General features: G+C 35.2%; 2 protein-coding genes across 2 annotated transcripts in view; both read right to left on the bottom strand.

Annotated features, from left to right (window-relative positions):
* LOC144453937 (large ribosomal subunit protein uL13-like) overlaps window positions 1-22,807 on the bottom strand; it is a 116,619-nt gene that overhangs the window by 18,281 nt on the left and 75,531 nt on the right. The window lies entirely within an intron of this gene.
* LOC144432634 (D-beta-hydroxybutyrate dehydrogenase-like) lies at window positions 7,044-19,123 on the bottom strand. Its single transcript, XM_078120896.1, has 9 exons — window positions 18,985-19,123; window positions 17,222-17,397; window positions 16,935-17,059; window positions 15,610-15,732; window positions 12,914-13,017; window positions 11,522-11,594; window positions 9,216-9,277; window positions 8,679-8,732; window positions 7,044-8,085 (listed from the first exon to the last, which is right to left on the bottom strand). The coding sequence occupies exons 1-9, from the start codon at window positions 19,042-19,044 to the stop codon at window positions 7,909-7,911; spliced, it is 954 nt and encodes a 317-aa protein (XP_077977022.1). The 5' UTR covers window positions 19,045-19,123; the 3' UTR covers window positions 7,044-7,908.

The raw sequence follows: 22,807 nt of genomic DNA, 5'->3' as shown, positions 1-22,807 counted from the left end.
ACTGTTCACAGTTCAAACAGTAAAGACAATATATCCGATTGTTTAATAAACGACATTTCTATCTGCAAATGCTAATATAGATTTACTGTTTTGACCATAGATCAGTTACTTCAGTTTCCGCATCATTCATGCTACACGTATATGCCTATGTCAAACCGAAGAACTTATATATATATATTATTAGATTATATGATTCAAGCGTTCATCAGATATGAGCAATCAAAATATACTTGCTGTGTGCTGAAAATTTGCTTGTTTTTGTCGCTTGATCATCAAGCAATAATGGTCTCATTTGACGGCGCTTTTCTTGACGTATTTTTGTCTTCAAATACATATTTTTGTAAGGTTGCAGTACGGAAAGTAAGATTTCCATTGATGTATAATACATGAAGATTAGACAATGGGGAAAATGGGGAATACGTTTTAATATCACCATGTGTATATATGGACAACCACGCACCAAGCATGGACGGTTTACCGTTTGATACCTAGTATTTTTCATTCAGTTTTATTCAAACATAATTATGATTGCCGTTTCAACGTTATAAATAGTTTTCAACTTTAAAATAAATAAATGCATAAAATTACATGGTATTTCCAATGATTTATGGAAGTTTGTTTTTATGAAAGTATGAAACGTATACGGAGCAATTAGATATCCAACTAACGATGAGTATCACATCATGACAAGTGTCCATCAAGTACGTCCAGAGAGGATTAGTCGACTATGGTTAGCGACAGTGATTGAACATGAGAGTAGGCGCGAGTATCATCATTATTATTTTCCAGTTTTAGTTTAGATCTTTATTAAATATCGCAATTCTTGTAGTTTTGCTGTGTATTTAGTAAACCAAAGCGAGAATGGCTAAAACTACCCAGTTCTGGACCACTGAAAATTAAAAGGAAAACATGCCAGTTCCCAAAATCCCCTCTAACATGCAACTTTATTTTAAAGTGAGTGTGCTATCATTTGCTAGCTAGATTATGTGGTTTGGGATGATCACTGCAAAGATAAGAGTTTGTTTTGGTGACTTCGCATGACACCGCTAGGTTTGCTATAAGTTGAGCAAGTCCGTAGGCTGCGCAAATTGGTGAACGGGACCAGAATGTGATGTCATTCCTTGGTGCACGCCTGGAGTGGTGTGGAACTGTTAGCAGAGAAGCAATTTTACGAAATCTGTTGCATAACAAGGTGAGAGGAATGCTGCTATGTTTCATTAAAGTTAGATAATACGTCATGATCACAGAAGCTCGGGAAGCAAAGTGATTTATATTCATTTATATCAAATTCAAATAATATCAATTGATAACTTAAAGCCTTTTTTCGGTACACACAGCCGGATACCAGGATCGATGTCATTAAAGAACGATTGACAAGTTTTTTCATTTTTTATATTATATTTTAGAAACTTATTAGTAATGCATGCTTACACTTAATCTGGATTCTGGATAATTGTATAAAACCAAAACTACAATGTGACAAAATATAGATAAGGGGCATCATGATAGATGATATTATGTACATGTACACTTATCTTGTCTTTAAGAAATTAATGAAAACATTTTAATCGTAGAATAAGTTTATAATATGACAGACTCCACAAACAAAGTATACGAATAGATTCGGTGTGTTTGTAATGCTTATCTGTTACCAAGGTTATGGAACACATAATCAAGACGCAAAGTCGACTCTTAGAGCGCTCGAGTTGAAAGATGCTGCTGTACTCGCGCTGAAACGCGTTCCTTGTAAATTATACTAATAATACATAGTAAGCTTATGTGTAACAATACAATGTGCTGGTACACACATGAATTATGTCTCTAGTGGGTACAAAACTTCCAAAAGTATTAAACAATTTGCAATATGACCTTGAAAATGAAGGTCGAAGTCAAAGCGTTTTCCTATAGTACCCTTCACGCTCCGCCTGTTGAGGCTAATAACTAGTCTAGTATAACACTGAACGAAACTTGGAGAGCCACCAGCGGTAAATCTGAAGTACTCAAGATAAGTTCAACCAGAAACACCCAGATGGTAGAAAGAAACTACACATATGTAAACCTATCGATAGAGTTTACAGTGATTTTATAGTCAATGTATATTCAAGGAATAAATTGACATACGTAACATTAAAGACAAGTTTAATTGGTGTATGTTTTCAGATATATAATGATAAACAATTATAAGCTAATAGTAATGACATGTCAACATGTCAATCAAGATTGAAGGAGGTTACCTGCGTGTGAACATAAATTTTGTTGAAATCATAGCTCAAACATCAACCATCAATATTATCTCAATCTTTTAACATAATAGTAAATTGTATCTTCTTTAATACTCAAGCAGGAAGTGTGAAGTATGACTCCGTGTATGAACTGTGAAGTGTGAAGTGTGAAGTATGACCTGTGAAGTATGATGTGTGAAGTCCCCAATATGCTTTCGTACAAGCAGAAATATAATATATTATCTAATTTACCAACTAGTACAACACTCAGCTAGTCACAAAGATCTAGTCACTAGAAAAATGATTCGCTATATAGCTACTTAGACGACAAGAATTAAAACCTAACAAGACATTCAGGCTTAATTTGGCCTTAATCATGTTAATAGTAGAGAGTGTTTTATTACGAACATATCTGAATGGATGGGCGCCCTTATGCAGCAACTCTCTCTCTCTCTCTCTCTCTCTCTCTCTCTCTCTCTCTCTCTCTCTCTCTCTCTCTCTCTCTCTCTCTCTCTCTCTCTCTCTCTCTCTCTCTCTCTCTCTCTCTGCCTCTCTCTCTCTATCTCACACACACGACAAAACCCACAGCTTGTATATAGTATATTTTATTTGACATGAAATAATGTAAACAAAATACATTATCTAAAGTAAAAAACAACATACAGAAACAACAAAAACAATAGATAATTATAAATATATATAAAACACCAAACTATAGTATTGAATACAAAGATAATAATGAATTAGAGAATTTTCCAAAGCTATTATTGATAAAATCATCATGTGAACTCATTATTCTTTTGAAATTGTTTTTGGAGATAATTTTGAAAAACTTCGATCATAAATTTGGATTCTTCATTGAAATTGGTTTCTAGCTTCAGTTACAGACATATTTCTTTAATCCATTACAGCATGGATTTCATCATCAATAGCTTTTATAGTATTACATAAATGACAAATTCTTTCATCTTGGGAAATTCCTTGGCATTGTAGTCTTTCGATGGGTAAATTATGTGCTGAGATCCTGAGCTCACTAGTGATGCTGATTCTGTGCCAAACATCGTTTACATATTTTAGATATGGTTCAAATTCATAATTTGTTTTAAATTTATTCTATGTACGTAATTTGTTGTCGTCAGTGTTTCGAATGGTTGGTATACAAATACTATCGATATAAACGTTTTTCAATTGACTACCAAGATTTCTTACATCAGCATCACTATTAAGCTCGGTTATCTCATGCAACTTATTGACAAAGGCTGTCCATGTGTTACCGTGAGTTTTCTTTTCTGAGTTGAAATAATGAGTTCTATAATGACTAGATAACTTCCCAATTCAGCTTTTGAGGCAATATTACTTGACTTTTTGTCTACACCCAACACTTGTTTGGAAAATTTAGAATGTATTTATTCAAAAGGGTGTTTATCACTAAACAAATGTTTGATAAAACTTCATCATCAAGTACTTCACTTTGTTTTGATTTGTATAGTGTAAAGTTAAAAGCTCCCTAAACTTCTGACCAATACATTAGAATGGACAATACTGTGCTTTTGAAGAGTTGAAGAGTTGTTTATGGAGATACTATATGATTATATAAGGATAGTGTTTGTCTCAGTTCACCGAGTGCACGCTGTGCTTTCATAAATAAATTTTAAATTGCTAGTTTAAATTTACCGCTACTTTGAAAGATAATTCTCAAGTAGGTATAGGATGGTATGATTTGTACCTTTTCTCCATCTAGTTGAATTCACTGTCAATCATTCTGCCTAGCTTATTGAAATTATTAACTTTTGTCTTATTAGTATTAACTTTAAGTTTCCATTTCTTACAGGTTGTGTAACTTATCTAGACTATTTTGAAGACCACCTACATTTGAATGAGACAATATAAGGATATCTTCTGCAAAAAGTAAACAATTAAATGAAGAGTTGTCTAGATTCACAGGATTAGATGGATTAGTATATCTCTAAAGTAATCATACACACTGAATTACACGTCAAATACAGTGTTAATTGGAACACTATGGTCCTGGTCTAGCTGTTAGATCCTCGGGTAAATGTGCTAACTTTTAAAAGGGCGAATAGCCGAGGGTTTACTGCCCCCTAAAGGGACTGTTAACAGGGGTACTGTCATCATCCGGCTTTTGTTTGATAATATTCGCTTTAGTCTGTAAGGTACTCCGTGACACATAAGTCAACCCCTCCCACAAGCTGTGAGAGGAGGCCGGTGAGTTCGGAACGGCACGACGTGTCTTATAGTCTACCTCCGCTTCCGACCGAAAATCAGAGGTCTTCCTACAAGACACTATAAGTTGGTGACTTATAGTGGTCAAGTGAAATCTTACATGTAATCTATCTCGAGATGAAAGAAATCATTTTTACGTAATTTCAATCCATGGATACGCATTAAGCAATTAACATTTAGAAGCAAATATGATATTGACACAGGCTAAAATTTCAGAGACTTTGCGACATTGCTGATCAACCACACGTAAAATGGGATAGTAGGATAAGACAACAGCTCTAAGACGATATGGAAGTTACAGTTAGAGGACAGGGTGCCCAGACTTAGTTACAATTACGACAAAACAAACAACGCACAAACAAACAAACAAACAGACAGACAGACAGACAGACAGACAGATAGACAGACAGACAGACAGACAGACAGACAGACAGACAGACAGACAGACAGACAGACAGACAGACAGACAGACAAACAAACAAACAAATAAACATATCGACACTAACAAACATGAAAGAAATGCATATACGGCAGAGTAATTACGAGAAAAACAATACGGTCAACCTGCGTAACCACCCTATATGAAATGGTTATCGTTAGAATCACCCAGAAGGAGTAAGTCTATGTCCCTACCAAATGTATGCATACTATGGTGGAACTATGGTGTTTTTCAAACTGCTAAAAGCATGCCAATTGAATTAACTGCTGATGAGTAAAAAGTCCATATTTGCTAGAACAAAAATGCTTAGAATTCACATATTCACCAACTCAATTGACATCGCAGTCATTAGGAAGGCTACATTAATTACACAGCTAAGATTAGTTCTACTTTTAATGGTGAGATTTTCACACCACCTGGAAATATTATAAAGCTCTCAAATTAATTGACGTAAAGTGTCACTCATGACGTTGTGAACATGACAATACAACATGCTAATAGGTTGTCACTAAATGTTGTTGACATGGCAATACAACGTGCTAATAGGTAATCTTGAAAATTAACACCATTTTACACATTTGCAAACGCTATTCATATATGATACGCAATTTTCAGCTACTTAATCTTGTCAATCATTTCAATTCAGATACCTGTGAATAACTGTTTATTTTTTCTCTGTATATCGCCACTGCACTTGTCAAACAATGATAAAGTTATAATCGAAATCTCCCTTTCATTACTGACAGTTTTAACAAATTTTCTCTGACTCTCTTGTTTCATTTAAGCCTTTTTCTGACTTCCACTTTTAAGAGATGGAAAAAATTGACAGCCACCACAACAGAAAAGGGGAGATAACCTTCTGATCCTCACGATAACATTAGCATAGGCCTGGTAGTTTTCCAGTAATCTGTTTTTACTTGTAAGCGTGAGTAATTATGGTACAGCATGGATCGCCAGTGTTGTCATTTGTACGTGTCGCAGTGTATTGATCTCAAATCACTGTTTTGCATCGATTTGCAATGTGTTCAACATTCTAAGTCATACTAAATCGAATGATTGGTTTACTGTCCATGATTTTCTTCACTCAAGTCTGTAATTGTCATCAAATGAACTTCAACTCGAGTCGACAAAGTATCCACTATTTCCGTAGAGTTATTAGTACCTGTATTAGAAATGTGCGAAATTTTTTTTCCCTCTGGTTTTGTTCGATTGACGTGCGGAGGTTTGGGTAAAGGTTTATTTTGAGATTGTCCACTCGGAGCTTTGAAACAACAACGTTGCCTTTTGAAATTACTAGATAATAAGCAATATACAATTGGATTTAGCATACTGCCAGCATAGCAAAGAGAAAACATTGGACGAATAAATGACATACTTTCTGGTCTTTCTTTCTTATTGTGAGCGCTTACAAAAATAACCATTGGAAAATACGTCACGATGAAAATAATCACCAACAAGAAACAAATACGAAATGTGGCCATGTCGCGTTTATCAATGACGTGTTTGTTTTCAGTTAGAATTGTGGATATTTTCCTTTGTTGGTATTTCAGACGAAATATGTAACCGTAAGATGTGACCATAAGCAATAAAGCAATACAAATCAACCCTAATCCAAAATTGTTGAGTGCCTTAAGCGGTGTTGGTAGTGGAATATAGATGAAACAAGTTCTTTCGGAGCCAGCCATTACCTTCGCTGTGGCGTAGGCCAAACCAATGCTGTAGCTGATGATTATAGATATTACAATAGTTTTTCTCATAACACTAGGGCGATATTTTCCACTTACTCCCATAGCTCTGGTCACACTTAATGTAGCAAGACTTAGACTAGAGACTACATTGGAGAAATAAGTCGTGAAGATGTAAATCTTGCAAGTCGAAAGTGATTTTTCGTTTAAGAAAGTGTTTGTGCGAAAAAGTATGAGACAGATGTTGTTGTATAGTAGTATCGGCGCAACAATTGCACACGTCAGGAAATCAGCAACAGAAAGTGTCACTAACTGAATGTTAGCAGGTGATTGAAGTTTCTTTACTTTACCAACTATCCAGCAAACAGTCACATTTCCAGCAACACCAAGAATGATAACAGGAATGAGTACAACAGTACTTACGATGATACAAATGTTTTCTTTTACAGTCAATGTTCCGTATTCAGTTACAATGGTTTTATTGATTTGAAGGGTGTCGTTCCAAACGGTTTCATTGATACTGTCATCCGTCCACATCTTGCAAAAGTTGAAAATTATGTTGACGATGGTAAATGTAGAAATTGAAAATTACATTCGACGACGATGGTTAGTGCTCTAGATGTCCATGGCATTAGGACCATCGAGCGATGCTGTTGAAAGTCACTGTCAACAGAAGTCGGATGAAAATTGAAATGACCCGGATTTCAACATTCTGTTCAGAAATGATACAGTTTGAGACACTCATATATAACATATTTGACCTCTCTTCCCTGAATTTAATTGGCTATTTTCCATCACTATGACTACGATGTTGCCATGGTATTGCGTGGGTATCTAGTCAACCCCAATCAAATACATAACACATAAGGTTGGCAGAAAAGCAATTAAAAAAAGACATCTGTTACATAACAAGGTGAGAGGAATGCTGCCTATGTTGGCTTACACAGGAAAAACAATAACCTCGTGACTTGAATATAAAAGGAGTCTTAGATACTTCTTTTTTAAAGGACCGTACTGTCAAAGTGGTCGATGTTTATGTATTATCTAATTTCGGTTCACATCAGTTGGTGATACAACCACCGGCCAGATTCACCATATTCGTGAATCTACTATAACCTCCACAGGACATCTTCATCAGTTCGTGGTTGAATATCATGTTTAAAACAGGGTATGAGGGTCAAATGGTTAGGATGGCAAGCTTGGAATCGTGTAAGTTAGAGTCTCGCCACCTAACCTATGTGGTCTAATACAATATGCTTACTACCACCCCATCTGTGTACGAACTAGTATAGTTTTCGGGTAATCTTTTTTTTTATTTTTAAGCGATATTACAACACGGTGCCGTCACTTGTACATGCTGTGTATTAAGCACCACTCTATCTCGGACTGGGTCTTTAATATTTTCCCCAGCACAAAATCCTGCGTCAATAGGTATGGTGGTACCAGTGATCTGGTCTGCTGCTGGTGAACACAGAAATGCTGCCAGTTCCGCAACCTGTAACATAGATATAACTCATTGTAAGGTATGAAATTGTGAGAAACATGTCTGACTTGCCTGGTTCATAACTTTGCTAATGAATCAAAGTAGGATATTGTTTACTTTTAGGGGATGAGTTAACAAATCGTCACTTCCAACTGTATAGGAATAGGATGTTTTCACATGTTCTAGTGACATAAAACACTGGCGTCGACATATTGCCACAGAAATGACAAACAGCAATTTTTACAAAGTTGAAAGAGTACATCGTCCATACAACCCTTTGCTGATATAATACATGTTCTCCAATCTAAGATAATCGAATGAATCTCAGTCTGGTCTATATTGTTATACTCTTATTCATTACCATTAATGCCATGGCTTTGTTGTCTTTTTATCAAAGTGGCAAGTTGCATAACTGGTGCAGGCATAGGAAATATTTGATTATCCTTTTAGTCCCCAACTTCATTTGTGACCTTCACGATAAATAGTAAGTTGAAATGTTCGAAACTATGTCTTTGACAAATGCGTGTTTATATTCAAAATGGCGGCCAGTTGTAGAAAATAGACAAAGACAAATCTTACAACATTCTCAATTTGATGATACCAACCTGATCCTGCTCAATAAACTGACCAGAAGGGTTCCGTGTCTGCAGTGTATTTTTCTAAAATGGAAAGGGATAGTCACCTGGTTATCTTTGCCTGGAATCAAACTCTTTGCCTGGTATTTACTTTCCTCTAACATTGTCAATGTAGATACACTACTCTCGCAGTATTCATATTTCATGCCATGAAACTACGAAAAGAAGCTACCAGTGTTATGTAACAGTTTCATTGCCTTTTATATTACTGATCTATATTAATAATTGCCTGTTGTATCTTTGGGCCGATGGCCTCCGAATGCGGAATAAATAAACCCACTTACTCACTTGCTTGCTTAACTAAACTCTTCATAAATAGTCAAGAAACGTGAAAAACACGAAAACACCTTATTCTGTCTATTTTAACAAACTAGTCAGTTTATAAATCATTATCATCGATGTATTGAGGCAATGCAAGTCAAACTTGTTGGAATGTATGTAGTTGATATAAAGTAATTTGCAAATTAAATCTTCACAAAACCTCTCTTTTTCAGACTTTGGACTTACTGTTATCTCTTCTGAAGACACACCCATTTCTTTAGATTTATTGATGATTCCATCAATAAACACTGGAAAGTAAATATTAAGGGCTGTGGTTTAAGTTGAGGTTAATTAATTCAGAGGTGCTTTGGTATGTGAGATTGAGATCAATCTATAGGTGAGTTCAGAGTATGTGAATCAGTCGAGTTAAATTTGCAAGAGAGTTCGGATTATTTGGTTGAATTGAATTTAGTTATGTGAGATTTAGTTAATGTTACAGGCATTCGATTATAAGGTTATATATTGGGGATGAACAGTGTGTGTGTGTGTGTGTGTGTCTGTGTGTTGTGTGTCTGTGTCAGTGTGCATGTGTCTATGTGTGTGTCTGTACTGTCTGTGTGTGTGTGTGTGTGTGTGTGTGTGTGTGTTTGTGTGTGTGTCTGGCTGTCTGTGTGTCTGTCTCACCATTTTCTCAAAAACTGCTGGCTCAATTCAAACGAAATTTGGTGCATGTGTTCTGTAGGGCAATGGCAAGAATCGATTACTTTTTGATAAACAGCCATGAATATTAATGAGCTATTTATATGATTAATGGTTTCGGTAATTAGGCTATATCTTAAGAATGCACTCTTCAAGTTCAATATAATTTGATACATACACTGATGATAACAAATAGCATGTGTCATATAAAGTTTGATAATATAGCTTGTAGTTTTATTGAATCATTTCCATAACTAATGATTTTCAGTAATTAGGCTATAACTTGCGAATGCGTACTTCAAATTCAATATGATTTGGTACATACTTCAAACAAAAGAAAGGGCACTTGTGCTGAAAAACTTGTTGAAGTAGCTTTTAATTTTGATTAGTCATTTGCATTAATAATCATTTTGAGTAGTTAGGTGATACATGAAGAGTGTAAGCTTCAAATTCCATATTATTTGGTATGCACATTAATGATACCAGGGTGCACATGTCTCATAAGGCTTACTGATGTAACACTTAGCTTTAATGAGTCATTTGCATAATTAATGATTCTCAGTAATTAGGCTATATCTTAAGAATGTCCCCTTAAAATTTAATATAATTTGGTATATATATATATATATATATATATATATATATATATATATATATATATATATATATATATATATATATATATATATATATATATATATATATATATATATATATATATATATATATAGTTTTGGTAGTACTGGAACTCTTTCTTGGGTGTAACTCGGAGTTTCACGCATATTGCGATCATCAGACGCAATATGCGTGAAACTCCGAGTTACACCCAAGAAAGAGTTCCAGTACTACCAAAACTATTACGCTCTGCCACTGCGGTATAGAGCACTGTCTTATAGCAGATTGATACTCACCGAGTTATATATATATATATATATATATATATATATATATATATATATATATATATATATATATATATATATATATATATATATATATATATATATATATATATATATAGTTTTGGTAGTACTGGAACTCTTTCTTGGGTGTAACTCTGAGTTTCACGCATATTGCGATCATCAGACACTCACTTGAGTGTCTGATGATCGCAATATGCGTGAAACTCAGAGTTACACCCAAGAAAGAGTTCCAGTACTACCAAAACTATTACGCTCTGCCACTGCGGTATAGAGCACTGTCTTATAGCAGATTGATACTCACCGAGTTATATATATATATATATATATATATATATATATATATATATATATATATATATATAAAATCAAAGTAAGTTGGTTGGAACTTGAGGTGCTTAGTTGTAACTCCGAATTTCACGCTCAATGCGTTCATCAGACTATATATATATATATATATATATATATATATATATATATATATATATATATATATATATATATATATATTGATGGTAACAAGGTTCATGCACCATATAAAGTTTGATAATCAGTAGCATTTAGTTATAATGACTCATTTGCATAATTAAAGTTTTTCAGTAATTAGGCTATATCTTCAAAATGCATACTTCAAATTCAATACAATTTGGTACATACTTCAAACTTAACTAATCACATATGTTCTTTTGCATTCCAACAATCATTGTGTGTAGGAACGAAAATCTGAAGTCTTTGCAGTTATGAAAGGCATTCAGTTTAAACCTAAATTTGAATATGACTAAAGAAGGTTTGGTAAGGAATTTACAGTAAGTAAAGGCTGGCAAACTTGGTGTCAAACTTGGTGTTCATTTGTGTTTTGATCTTTAGATGACTATCCAATCAAATAACTAAACAATATATTACAGTGCTGTACAATTTTATGGCGATACTTACTATTTGTATTAACACATGCAGGACAGATGGCATTACATGTTATCCCAGAACCAACTGATTCCAATGCAACCACCTATGAGTAACAAAAGTCACAGTCATCAATTTGATGTCCATAATTTCCCAAGACATTTAGACGAAGAAAGATATGTATATTATAAAACAAATACTGGTTTTAGATCTCTCATAACAATGATAACACAGATACATTGAGGCACCGAAGAGGGCCAAGTGTAATAAATGAATACAAAAAAGTTAAAATTCACCTAGAAAAGACAAAAAATCGTGGTACTACGAAATTGTGATTCTAACCTATACATAACTGTACTCTCTCATAGAAACAATTTCACAGTTATCACTCTTTTCGTTTCTGACAATTGATTGTTGGTGGTGGTGGGGGGGGGGGGGTCTTTATATTCATTTTAATTTTTTTCATTTCATGAACTGTATTGGAAAAATGCACGACCGAACAGAGGCAGACAAAAAAAATAAACTTCGTCATATCCACGACAGAGTCAAAAAAAGGTAAAGTATTTAAAAATCTCCCCATTAGCCTGGTAAATAGGCACTGTGCCCTTTCTCACTGAAATAAAGTGTTCCATTTTATGTACCTGTTTAACCTCTAATCTTAATATGTTAAACATTGGTCTTTGTATAAAGAGAGAAGTAAATTTTTATAGATCAATATGATTCAATAAATTGGACCAAGTTTTCTCACCGAAAATAATTTTCTCAGATGTAGGGTTCATCGGGCAATTCAAAACATTACCCTATTAAGTATGTAACCAGGTCAGTCCATATGGCTTTCACAATTTCACATTCAACAAATACTGAGGTGCACCAAAGTTTCAGATGTTCTATGACAAAGTGTACAAGAGTCTGTATTCACTAAAGATGACTTCATCTTAAAAAGCATTGAGTTTGTATATAGAATGCTGTGACTTATTTTCTATTGAAATTCACGAAGAGTATTACTAATGGTAACTTTTAATGGTAAAGTATAAATGAAGTCCCAATCAAAGTCCTCCCCAAACAATCTACTTCAAAAATTGACTCTTTGGTGGAACAAAAAAAGCTAGTGGAAACTAAGGTGCGGAACTGCCTTGGACGTGACCTGAATATCACCAGGGATTCTTCATTATAATAACAATAAACCATAAATGATATCCTTAATCTCAGTGTCATGTTGCAGCTGTATAATAGAAGGGCCTCAAGTGAAAGAATAAATAAGATAGGTGAAAGTGTGCCACCTTGCCTGACACCCTTAGTAATATCAAGTAACTAGTAGAAAGACCACGATTGAAAACACAGCTTGATGGATTACTGTAACCATACATACATACATACATACATACATACATACATACATACATACATACATACATACATACATACCTTTGTCAAACCGTGCAGTCCATGCATAGATGATGTATAACTAGCTTTATTTGGAGCTCCGACTAATCCATACACTGAACTTGTGTTGATTATTCTTCCCCAACCTAAATGTACAGATATAGAGTTAGGCAATCAAACCCAACCTACATTTACAGATATAGAGTTAGGCAATCAAACCCAACCTAAATTTACAGATGTAGAGTTAGGCAATCAACCCCATGTACAAATGTACAGTTAGGCAATGAAACCCAACCCAACCTACATGTACCGATGTAGAGTTAGGCAATCAAATCAAACCCAACCTACACGTACAGATGTAGAGTTAGGCAATCAAACCCAACCTACATTTACAGATGTAGAGTTAGGCAATCAAACCCAACCTACATGTACAGATATAGAGTTAGGCAATCAAACCCAACCTACATTTACAGATATAGAGTTAGGCAATCAAACCCAACCTACATTTACAGATATAGAGTTAGGCAATCAAACCCAACCTACATTTACAGATATAGAGTTAGGCAATCAAACCCAACCTACATTTACAGATATAGAGTTAGGCAATCAAACCCAACCTACATTTACAGATGTAGAGTTAGGCAATCAAACCCAACCTACATTTACAGATGTAGAGTTAGGCAATCAAACCCAACCTACATTTACAGATGTAGAGTTAGGCAATCAAACCCAACCTACATTTACAGATGTAGAGTAAGGCAATCAAACCCAACCCAACCTACATTGTACAGCTGTAGATTTCGGCAATGAAACTCAACCCAACCTACATGTAGAGATGTAGAGTTAGACAATCAAACCCAACCTACATGTAGAGATGTAGAGTTAGACAATCAAACCCAATCCAACCTACATTGTACAGCTGTAGAGTTAGGCAATGGAACACAACCGAACATACATGTACAGATGTATAGTTAGGCAATCAAACCCAACCTACATTTACAGATATAGAGTTAGGCAATCAAACCCAACCTACATGTACAGATATAGAGTTAGGCAATAAAACCCAACCCAACCTAAATATGCAGATGTAGAGTTAGGCAATCAAACCCAACCTACATTTACAGATATAGAGTTAGGCAATCAAACCCAACCTACATTTACAGATATAGAGTTAGGCAATCAAACCCAACCTACATTTACAGATATAGAGTTAGGCAATCAAACCCAACCTACATTTACAGATATAGAGTTAGGCAATCAAACCCAACCTACATTTACAGATGTAGAGTTAGGCAATCAAACCCAACCTACATTTACAGATGTAGAGTAAGGCAATCAAACCCAACCCAACCTACATTGTACAGCTGTAGATTTCGGCAATGAAACTCAACCCAACCTACATGTAGAGATGTAGAGTTAGACAATCAAACCCAATCCAACCTACATTGTACAGCTGTAGAGTTAGGCAATGGAACACAACCGAACATACATGTACAGATGTATAGTTAGGCAATCAAACCCAACCTACATTTACAGATATAGAGTTAGGCAATCAAACCCAACCTACATTTACAGATATAGAGTTAGGCAATCAAACCCAACCTACATGTACAGATATAGAGTTAGGCAATCAAACCCAACCTACATGTACAGATGTAGAGTTAGGCAATCAAACCCAACCTACATTTACAGATATAGAGTTAGGCAATCAAACCCAACCTACATGTACAGGTGTATAGTTAGGCAATCAAACCCAACCTACATGTACCGATGCAGAGTTAGGCAATCAAACCCAACCTACATGTACCGATGTAGAATTAGGCAATCAAACCCAACCTACATGTACCGATGTACAGTTAGGCAATCAAACCCAGCCTACATGTAAAGATGTACAGTTAGGCAATCAAACCCAGCCTACATGTAAAGATGTACAGTTAGGCAATCAAACCCAACCTACATGTACAGATGTAGAGTTAGGCAATCAAATTCAACCTACATTGTACAGATGTAGAGTCAGGCAATCAAATCCAACCTACATGTACAGATGTAGAGTTAGGCAATCAACCCCATGTACAAATGTACAGTTAGGCAATGAAACCCAACCCAACCTACATGTACCGATGTAGAGTTAGGCAATCAAATCAAACCCAACCTACACGTACAGATGTAGAGTTAGGCAATCAAATCCAACCTACATTGCACAGAATGATATAGAGTTAGGCAATAAAACCCAACCCAACCTAAATATGCAGATGTAGAGTTAGGCAATCAAATCAAATTCACAAGCACTAACAGCGTGTATCACGCAATCGGACGCATCGATATACTGCACTGCTATCATGTGTATATCGAAAAATACAAACAGTCTATAGCGGAATCCTACAACCCCCCCCCCCCCCCCCCCCCATACACGGGCTCGTCCTCAATTCCCTGGGTACGTACAAACCTCTATACGCACAGAAGGTAATAACATCAGATGTATAGCAAACTCTATCACTCTCCATTTAATATTTATACCCCGCGGGCACAACATGGCTCAAATTTTGCCTCAATTACTAGTCGTTCAGTTGCAATGACAGCGGTCAGGATCCAAACAGCAACTTTCAAGTCGATCACCGCCTATAAGTCGTTCGACCATCATGAATTCTTTACTTGAATTATTTCTGCATATGATTTAGAAATCGTATTCGCTTTCAGAAATTAAGAAAAATGCAATGCAATATTCTTTCGTAACTCACCTTTTGACTTCATGTCTGGTAAAGTTAGTTTGGTGAGATAGAATGGTGCGGTCAACATGATTCGAATATCTCTTTCCCATGACTTAATGCAATATTTTTCTACACTACCTCGGCTGTATACTCCTGTAGGAATAAACATAAGTCATGAATTACCTGATAACGTTTTTGTCATAATAAGTGTTGTTGAATGCCATTGATAAATTAATCTACCAAGAAAAGATCTATAACCTTGGTAAATCATACCAAAAAATAATTAAGTAATGACGTCATAGTAATAACTAGAGAGGATTTACTGACATGAAAGTCTGCATTTTAAAGAAATGACGTCATAGTAATAACTAGATAGGATTTATTAACATGAATGTGTGTATTCTAAAGAAATGACGTCATAGTAATAACTAGAGAGGATTTACTGACATGAAAGTCTGCATTTTAAAGAAATGACGTCATAGTAATAACTAGAGATGATTTACTAACATGAATGACTGCATTCTAAAGAAATGACGTCATAGTAACAATTAGATAGGATTTACTAACATGAATGACTGCATTCTAAAGAAATGATGCCATAGTAACAATTAGATAGGATTTACTAACATGAATGACTGCATTCTAAAGAAATGACGTCATAGTAACAACTAGATAGGATTTACTAACATGAATGACTGCATTCTAAAGAAATGACGTCATAGTAATAACTAGAGAGGATTTACTAACATGAATGACTGCATTCTAAAGAAATGACGTCATAGTAATAACTAGAGAGGATTTACTAACATGAATGACTGCATTCTAAAGAAATGACGTCATAGTAATAACTAGAGAGGATTTACTAACATGAATGACTGCATTCTAAAGAAACGACGTCAGAGTAACAATTAGATAGCATTTACTAACATGAAAACCTACATTCTAAAGAAATGACGTCATAGTAACAACTAGATATGATTTACTAACATGAATGACTGCATTCTAAAGAAATGACGTCATAGTAATAATTAGAGAGGATTTACTAACATGAATGACTGCATTCTAAAGAAATGACGTCATAGTAATAAGTAGAAAGGATTTACTAACATGAATGACTGCATTCTAAAGAAATGACATCATAGTAACAACTAGAGAGGATTTACTAACATGAATGACTGCATTCTAAAGAAATGACGTCATAGTAACAACTAGATAGGATTTACTAACATGAATGACTGCATTCTAAAGAAATGACATCATAGTAACAACTAGAGAGGATTTACTAACATGAAAGTCTGCATTTTAAGGAAATGACGTCATATTAATAACTAGATATGATTTACTAACATGAATACCTGCATTATTGACTAAAATGTCTACTCCTTCTGGATATATATGTTTGACATCAGTGTAGAGTTTCTTGACCAGTGAAAGGTCTCTGATATCAGCAGGTATATAGTGCACAGCAACTCTAAATTCCCTGAAAAGGAAACAGTATTGTAATGCCGCAGATGTTTGTCTCAGAATTGTACGATTTATTATTATATATCAGAAAAAATAGTCAATAGCTCACAGATAAGTTGTAATTTTTTCAATGGACAGTTCTATCAGCCCTTCTATGGAACAAGAACATTTTACTCACTTTTCTAGTTCTGTTCTAAGTGTGTCCACTTTTTCAGGATTTCGACTGCCAGTTAAAATAAGAGAACATCCTCTCTGTGCAAGGCGTCGTGCTACAGCGACTCCAATACCCATATGGTCACTTGACCCCGTAATCAGAGCTACTTTGCATTGGTGAATCCGGGATAGGTGATGATGCTGTGTGATTTTATAATGAAAATAAATATTTGCTTAGTTTGATTTTCAGTTCCAGATAGCTCCCTAACCCACTGGGAAAAGAAACTATTGAGGTTACAATTGAAAAAACTACGTCGTGGTAACCCAAATATGGGTTTACAATACACGCTAAGTTCAAGTTTAAAGTTCAATACAGGATTGGAATATAATCGCCGTTTATGAATGTCTACACACAGGTTTAGACAGATTCATTAAGGGTGAATGTCTACACAAAGGTTTAGAGAGATTCATAAAGGGTGAATGTCTACACACAGGTTTAGACAGATTCATTAAGGGTGAATGTCTACACAAAGGTTTAGAGAGATTCATAAAGGGTGAATGTCTACACACAGGTTTAGACAGATTCATTAAGGGTGAATGTCTACACAAAGGTTAGAGAGATTCATAAAGGGTGAATGTCTACACACAGGTTTAGACAGATTCATAAATGGTGAATGTCTACACACAGGTTTAGACAGATTCATAAAGGGTGAATGTCTACACACAGGTTTAGGGATCCTATAGCCTGAAAGATAAGTATGTACTCTTTGTGAAATGTTGAATGAAGTGTACAAAAACATGAACAATGGTGTCAATACTGTTCTATTAGCCTTTCAGTTGTTGTTGATAGTGTGCAATATTATATAAGATATATGGTACATGTACTTGAACACATGCAGAAGGTATACTATACAATACATATGAACTTATGAAGACAGACTTTGTAATAGATTTGAAAGGATTAATCCACTGAACCACAGACAAACTTACTTGTCTGTGACTAAACATAAAAACGGAAAAAAAGACGTTAGTGTATCTGTTTTAATTTCTCTCGATTTAAAACAGATACACTAACGTCTTTTTACTACGTGAACGATAAAACCTAAGAAAATGATACAGGTTCTCGTCACTGTTTTTCACAAACAGTTGAATGGGCTACGACCCATAGCATAACAAGTATATTTTCCCTGCCTGAGGGTGACATACTTCCATTCAAAAAGGCTGACTATTTGCATCATCATATAGTGGTGTGAAAGTATTTCAATTGTAACATATTATGTTCAAACGTTACTCATTTTAACCCCCATCGTGCTGATTTTGTCAAAGTTAAACAGGTACTGGTCTGCATCAGAACTGCATACATTTTCTTACAGGCTAGTTTTACCTGGAGAAGTACTCTTGTGTGTGGTCGAAACATTGTTAATACGGTTTTTAACCCGCAGAGAACGTGACTTGACTTTTAAATCTTAGCCATTGCTATAAGGCTATTATTCACATTTGAACAGTTCTACCTTTTTGACGATTGTTCTTCTTTGTATTCGGAACGCCATTTTGGTAACACAAGTGTGATACTCAGAGTGTTCACAGACATCGACAAGGAAGTATTTTCTTCCTTGTCTGTGGGCAGTTCCGTCTCACAGATCGCACAGTCTATGACCAAAACTCGTTTTTTTCACGTCAGAATTCTACGACAATGACGAAAACTCGGGGGGTTTTTCACGTTAGAAGTTTACGACAATGATGACCTCTATATTCAGACACGACACCTCCCTGTAAAGTGTAACTTACCGGTGAACTTGTTAATCCCCTGATGGCAAGAAAATTAATGGAACTGTTCATCAAACTCATTTGTCCTAGGAATTGTTGCGAATGGCAGTGTGGTTTGAACCATTACTGGTGTGACCTGGGTTTTAGATCAAACCAGCTGTGACCCACAAAGGTATTTACTGCTTTCGTTTTCATCACAGAGCCTAAAGGTCACCTTCCTTACCACAATGAAGTGGATTCATACACTGTTTTAGCCCCCGTAGGAATGGATCTTTATTCATCCATATCGAAAATTTCGGAGGGTGAGAAGCTAGAAAATATTTACACATTAACAAATCTCGTCTAGCCACTCGAAAACTCCAATACTAATAACATCCAGGAATTTAAAATCGTAAATGGACCAATCGCGTTACCAATATTCCCGCGATCGTCAGTTTTTTCAATATCATATTGTACGACTTTTATTTAGAAATCGTCGGAATGCAGCCTTCCTATCAATTGCAATGTCAATTGAGCCTGTGAATATATGTGAGATTTAAACAAGTTTTTCTTTCTAGCAAATTTTATTCATCAACATCAATTAAATTGGTATGCTTTTGAAAAATACCATATATCGTAAAAACAGTGAACCGAGTTATACTTCTTGTCTGCTTTTCTCGTTCGTTTCATTTCTTTGACCTCATTTGTGTTATGCCTGGTTTATCCCGTTTACTTTTCTCTGGCTATGGAGATTTAAATCAGGAAGTTATAAAAAGGGAGATATCTGTATGTATGTATGTATGTATGTATGTATGTATGTATGTATGTATGTATGTATGTATGTATGTCTGGCTGGCTGGCTGGCTGGCTGGCTGGCTGTCTGTCTGTCTGTCTGTCTGTCTGTCTGTCTGTGTCTGTCTGTGTCTGTCTCTCTGGCTGACACGTTTTAATTAACACCAGTGGATGGGTAATCGGATCGAACTATTGTAAATGCGGGAGAAGCAAAAATGTGCAATACACCACGCTATCCTCGAGACTTAAAACCTTTCCGTCAAATGTGAGCCATTACAGGCATCGTTAATCTCTGGCCAAACAAGCGTACGAATGCACATTGTCCATCTATCATTGTAGAACCTGACTCTAGCTCTGTTGATAGGCATGGGACATTATTCGTGATAAATTGATAGGTTTGTCGCCCTGGCACAGGTACGAGTACAATTACTACAAAACCATACACAGCTGTATCTGCGTGGATTTGCCGTCGACATCACAAGAAAGTGGTGGTGTGTAAATAATGATACTGATGAACAAGTAAACCATATAGGAAAAAAAGTGTTATCGAGTTCGCTGTGACCATTGAACGAAGTAGAAACCTACATAAACCACAGGTACAAGAGACAAAGGACATAAAAATGACATAAAAGGACATAAAAGTTGCATAAGGACAAAAAAATGAATTTCCATGAACTAGTGTAATATATTTTATTTTATTTGAAACCGAAAACAGACGACAAATACCAAGGAAAGAAAGGATGATAACATCTAGTCGTACTCCTACTACATCAATCAGATTGAGAACACATTTTATATCGTGAAACTGGTGCCGCATCTTTCAAAAAGCAAACAACACAGGCAATACATACCATATATGGTAAAGTGGTGATGATACAATACGTACCAACTGGAACAAGCTTAAGGGGGAAATGTCGACACTTCGTTCTTAACTGACAGGTTTAAATGAATATCTCGTTCTCTGTCTTCCAAATATTCACACTTTCTTTGTTCATATATTGGCCAATTACGGAAGTCCTTCAAAGGGCATAATGTCACGCCTACACAAACTTGCATTGTTCACCTACAACATAGAAATGGCATTGTACGCCTACTATATTATAGGTATTCGGTATTCAACTGTAATACGTCAAATTTATACTGCAAGCGCTTGTCTGTGGTTTAATCAATTTATAGGTCTGGTATATATTTGACGCTATTTTGCACAATGTTAGACCCGCTGGATTCATTTCCAACCACTTTGCAGCTGCAGTTCCACTTAAAGACACTCCCCGGTAAACGCAAATCCAAAAACATTAAATTTCCTTAAATCGAAGGGATTTTTTAATTTTTTATCTGAATTAAATAACTTTTAGAAAGACATCAATGTAATCTATACACCAAATTATATGATGTTTGAAGTAACAATTCTTAACATATTTTCTAATCACAGTAATAATTGTTTTGTTTTGTTGTCATCCATGTAGACACCAAATTATGAGAATTTATACATGTATTAATAAGATATTGCCTAATTACCGAAAGTTGTCAATTATGCAAATTACTCACTATAAATCTATTAAAAGCTACATTAACAAGCTTTATCAGATGAATTATTTTGTTATTGTCAATACATACACCAAATTATACAACATTTGAAGCATTCAGTCCAATGATGTTGTCTCATTCCAGCAATGAGCTATAAAGTTAAGCATGTAACGTGCCTGTGGCGCTCTAACCATAGACAGTGGACAGACCAGCACAGTCTATTCGCTAATACGTCATTAGGAAAATTAGAATTTCGTGTGAAATCAATCAAATACGACCTCCTGCGGAAATTTCGAGCAAACAAATTTACCTGTCTTTTCTAAAAGCTACCCAAAATGGCAAATACCTACCTACACCAGAACGGCAAACAAAGTAAGACGTCTAAAGATTTGTGACTTGCAACTTACACTTAATTTGCTCTGTCGATATAAAATTATACTCAAAGTTATATTTCCTAGGGTAAAAAAGAGCACTTTTGATACAGGTGTTTGTCTCAACAAAGGGGTTCTTTTTTCTTGTTTTTACCTAATAACGTCAAACAATTTAAGTGTAATTTCAAATCAGTGAGTGTACTCTCAAGTCATGAATTATATCCCATTTCAGATTTACTAAATGTTTCAGATAATTATCAATATCCTCGTTCAACGTCAGATTCTAACTATATGATATCAATATCCTCGTTCAACGTCTGATTCTAACTATACGATATCAATATCCTCGTTCAACGTCTGCTTCTAACTATAGGATATCGATATCCTCGTTCAACGTCTGATTCTAACTGTGACGACCACCTATTTAAATGAACGAGTAGGGTTAATGGCGATCGAGTTGAAAGTATTATCCATGGTGTCGATTGTCAGTGATTTACTTCAAAGTTTCCCCACGTCTTAAACCCACATACTATTAATTTAGTAAGACAATATTAAGCAAAAAATTATAAAGATAAAATGAAATCCGTTAAGTTGTGATGATTTGTACATGGACATTATCTATAATGTATTATAATGGTAGTTTATATGACATGCTGTGGTAAATAGGGATTTTACTGGAGACAGAATGGACGTTCAAATAGATAATAAATTTCACAAATCTTTCATTGCCTCTTTCCAGACTTCACATTTTCTTCTTATACTATAATTTTGACACCCATTTTAAGAGATGCAGTAGGGTAGACAACTGCGAACTGCATACAAAATGTCCATTAGAAAGAAGGCCAAAATTCAGACTCTTTAAAATCACCATCAATTGCGTTTTCCAACACCGAATAAAGTATACACAAAAGGTCTAGGGACTAGAAATTAAAACTTGTGTGATATAAAATTGAGCATGGGGATGTTGTTCTTAAGAAAGAAAAGCTCCATGGAATTAGCTATAACAATAACGTTCTATTCTGAATTTAAAAGCCCGCCAAAATTATGAGTAAACATTCAAATTACAACAGAGCCCTACAGACGGTGCTAGCTTTTACTTTCAAATTTAATTGTCAATTTACGCCAAGACAACTTAACAAATATTTATACACCAAGAGATATACATTAGGCGTTAT

Source organism: Glandiceps talaboti, chromosome 3 (assembly GCF_964340395.1).
Source record: "Glandiceps talaboti chromosome 3, keGlaTala1.1, whole genome shotgun sequence".
NCBI classification, from domain to species: Eukaryota; Metazoa; Hemichordata; class Enteropneusta; family Spengelidae; genus Glandiceps; species Glandiceps talaboti.
This window is presented reverse-complemented; position numbering and strand designations above follow the sequence as displayed.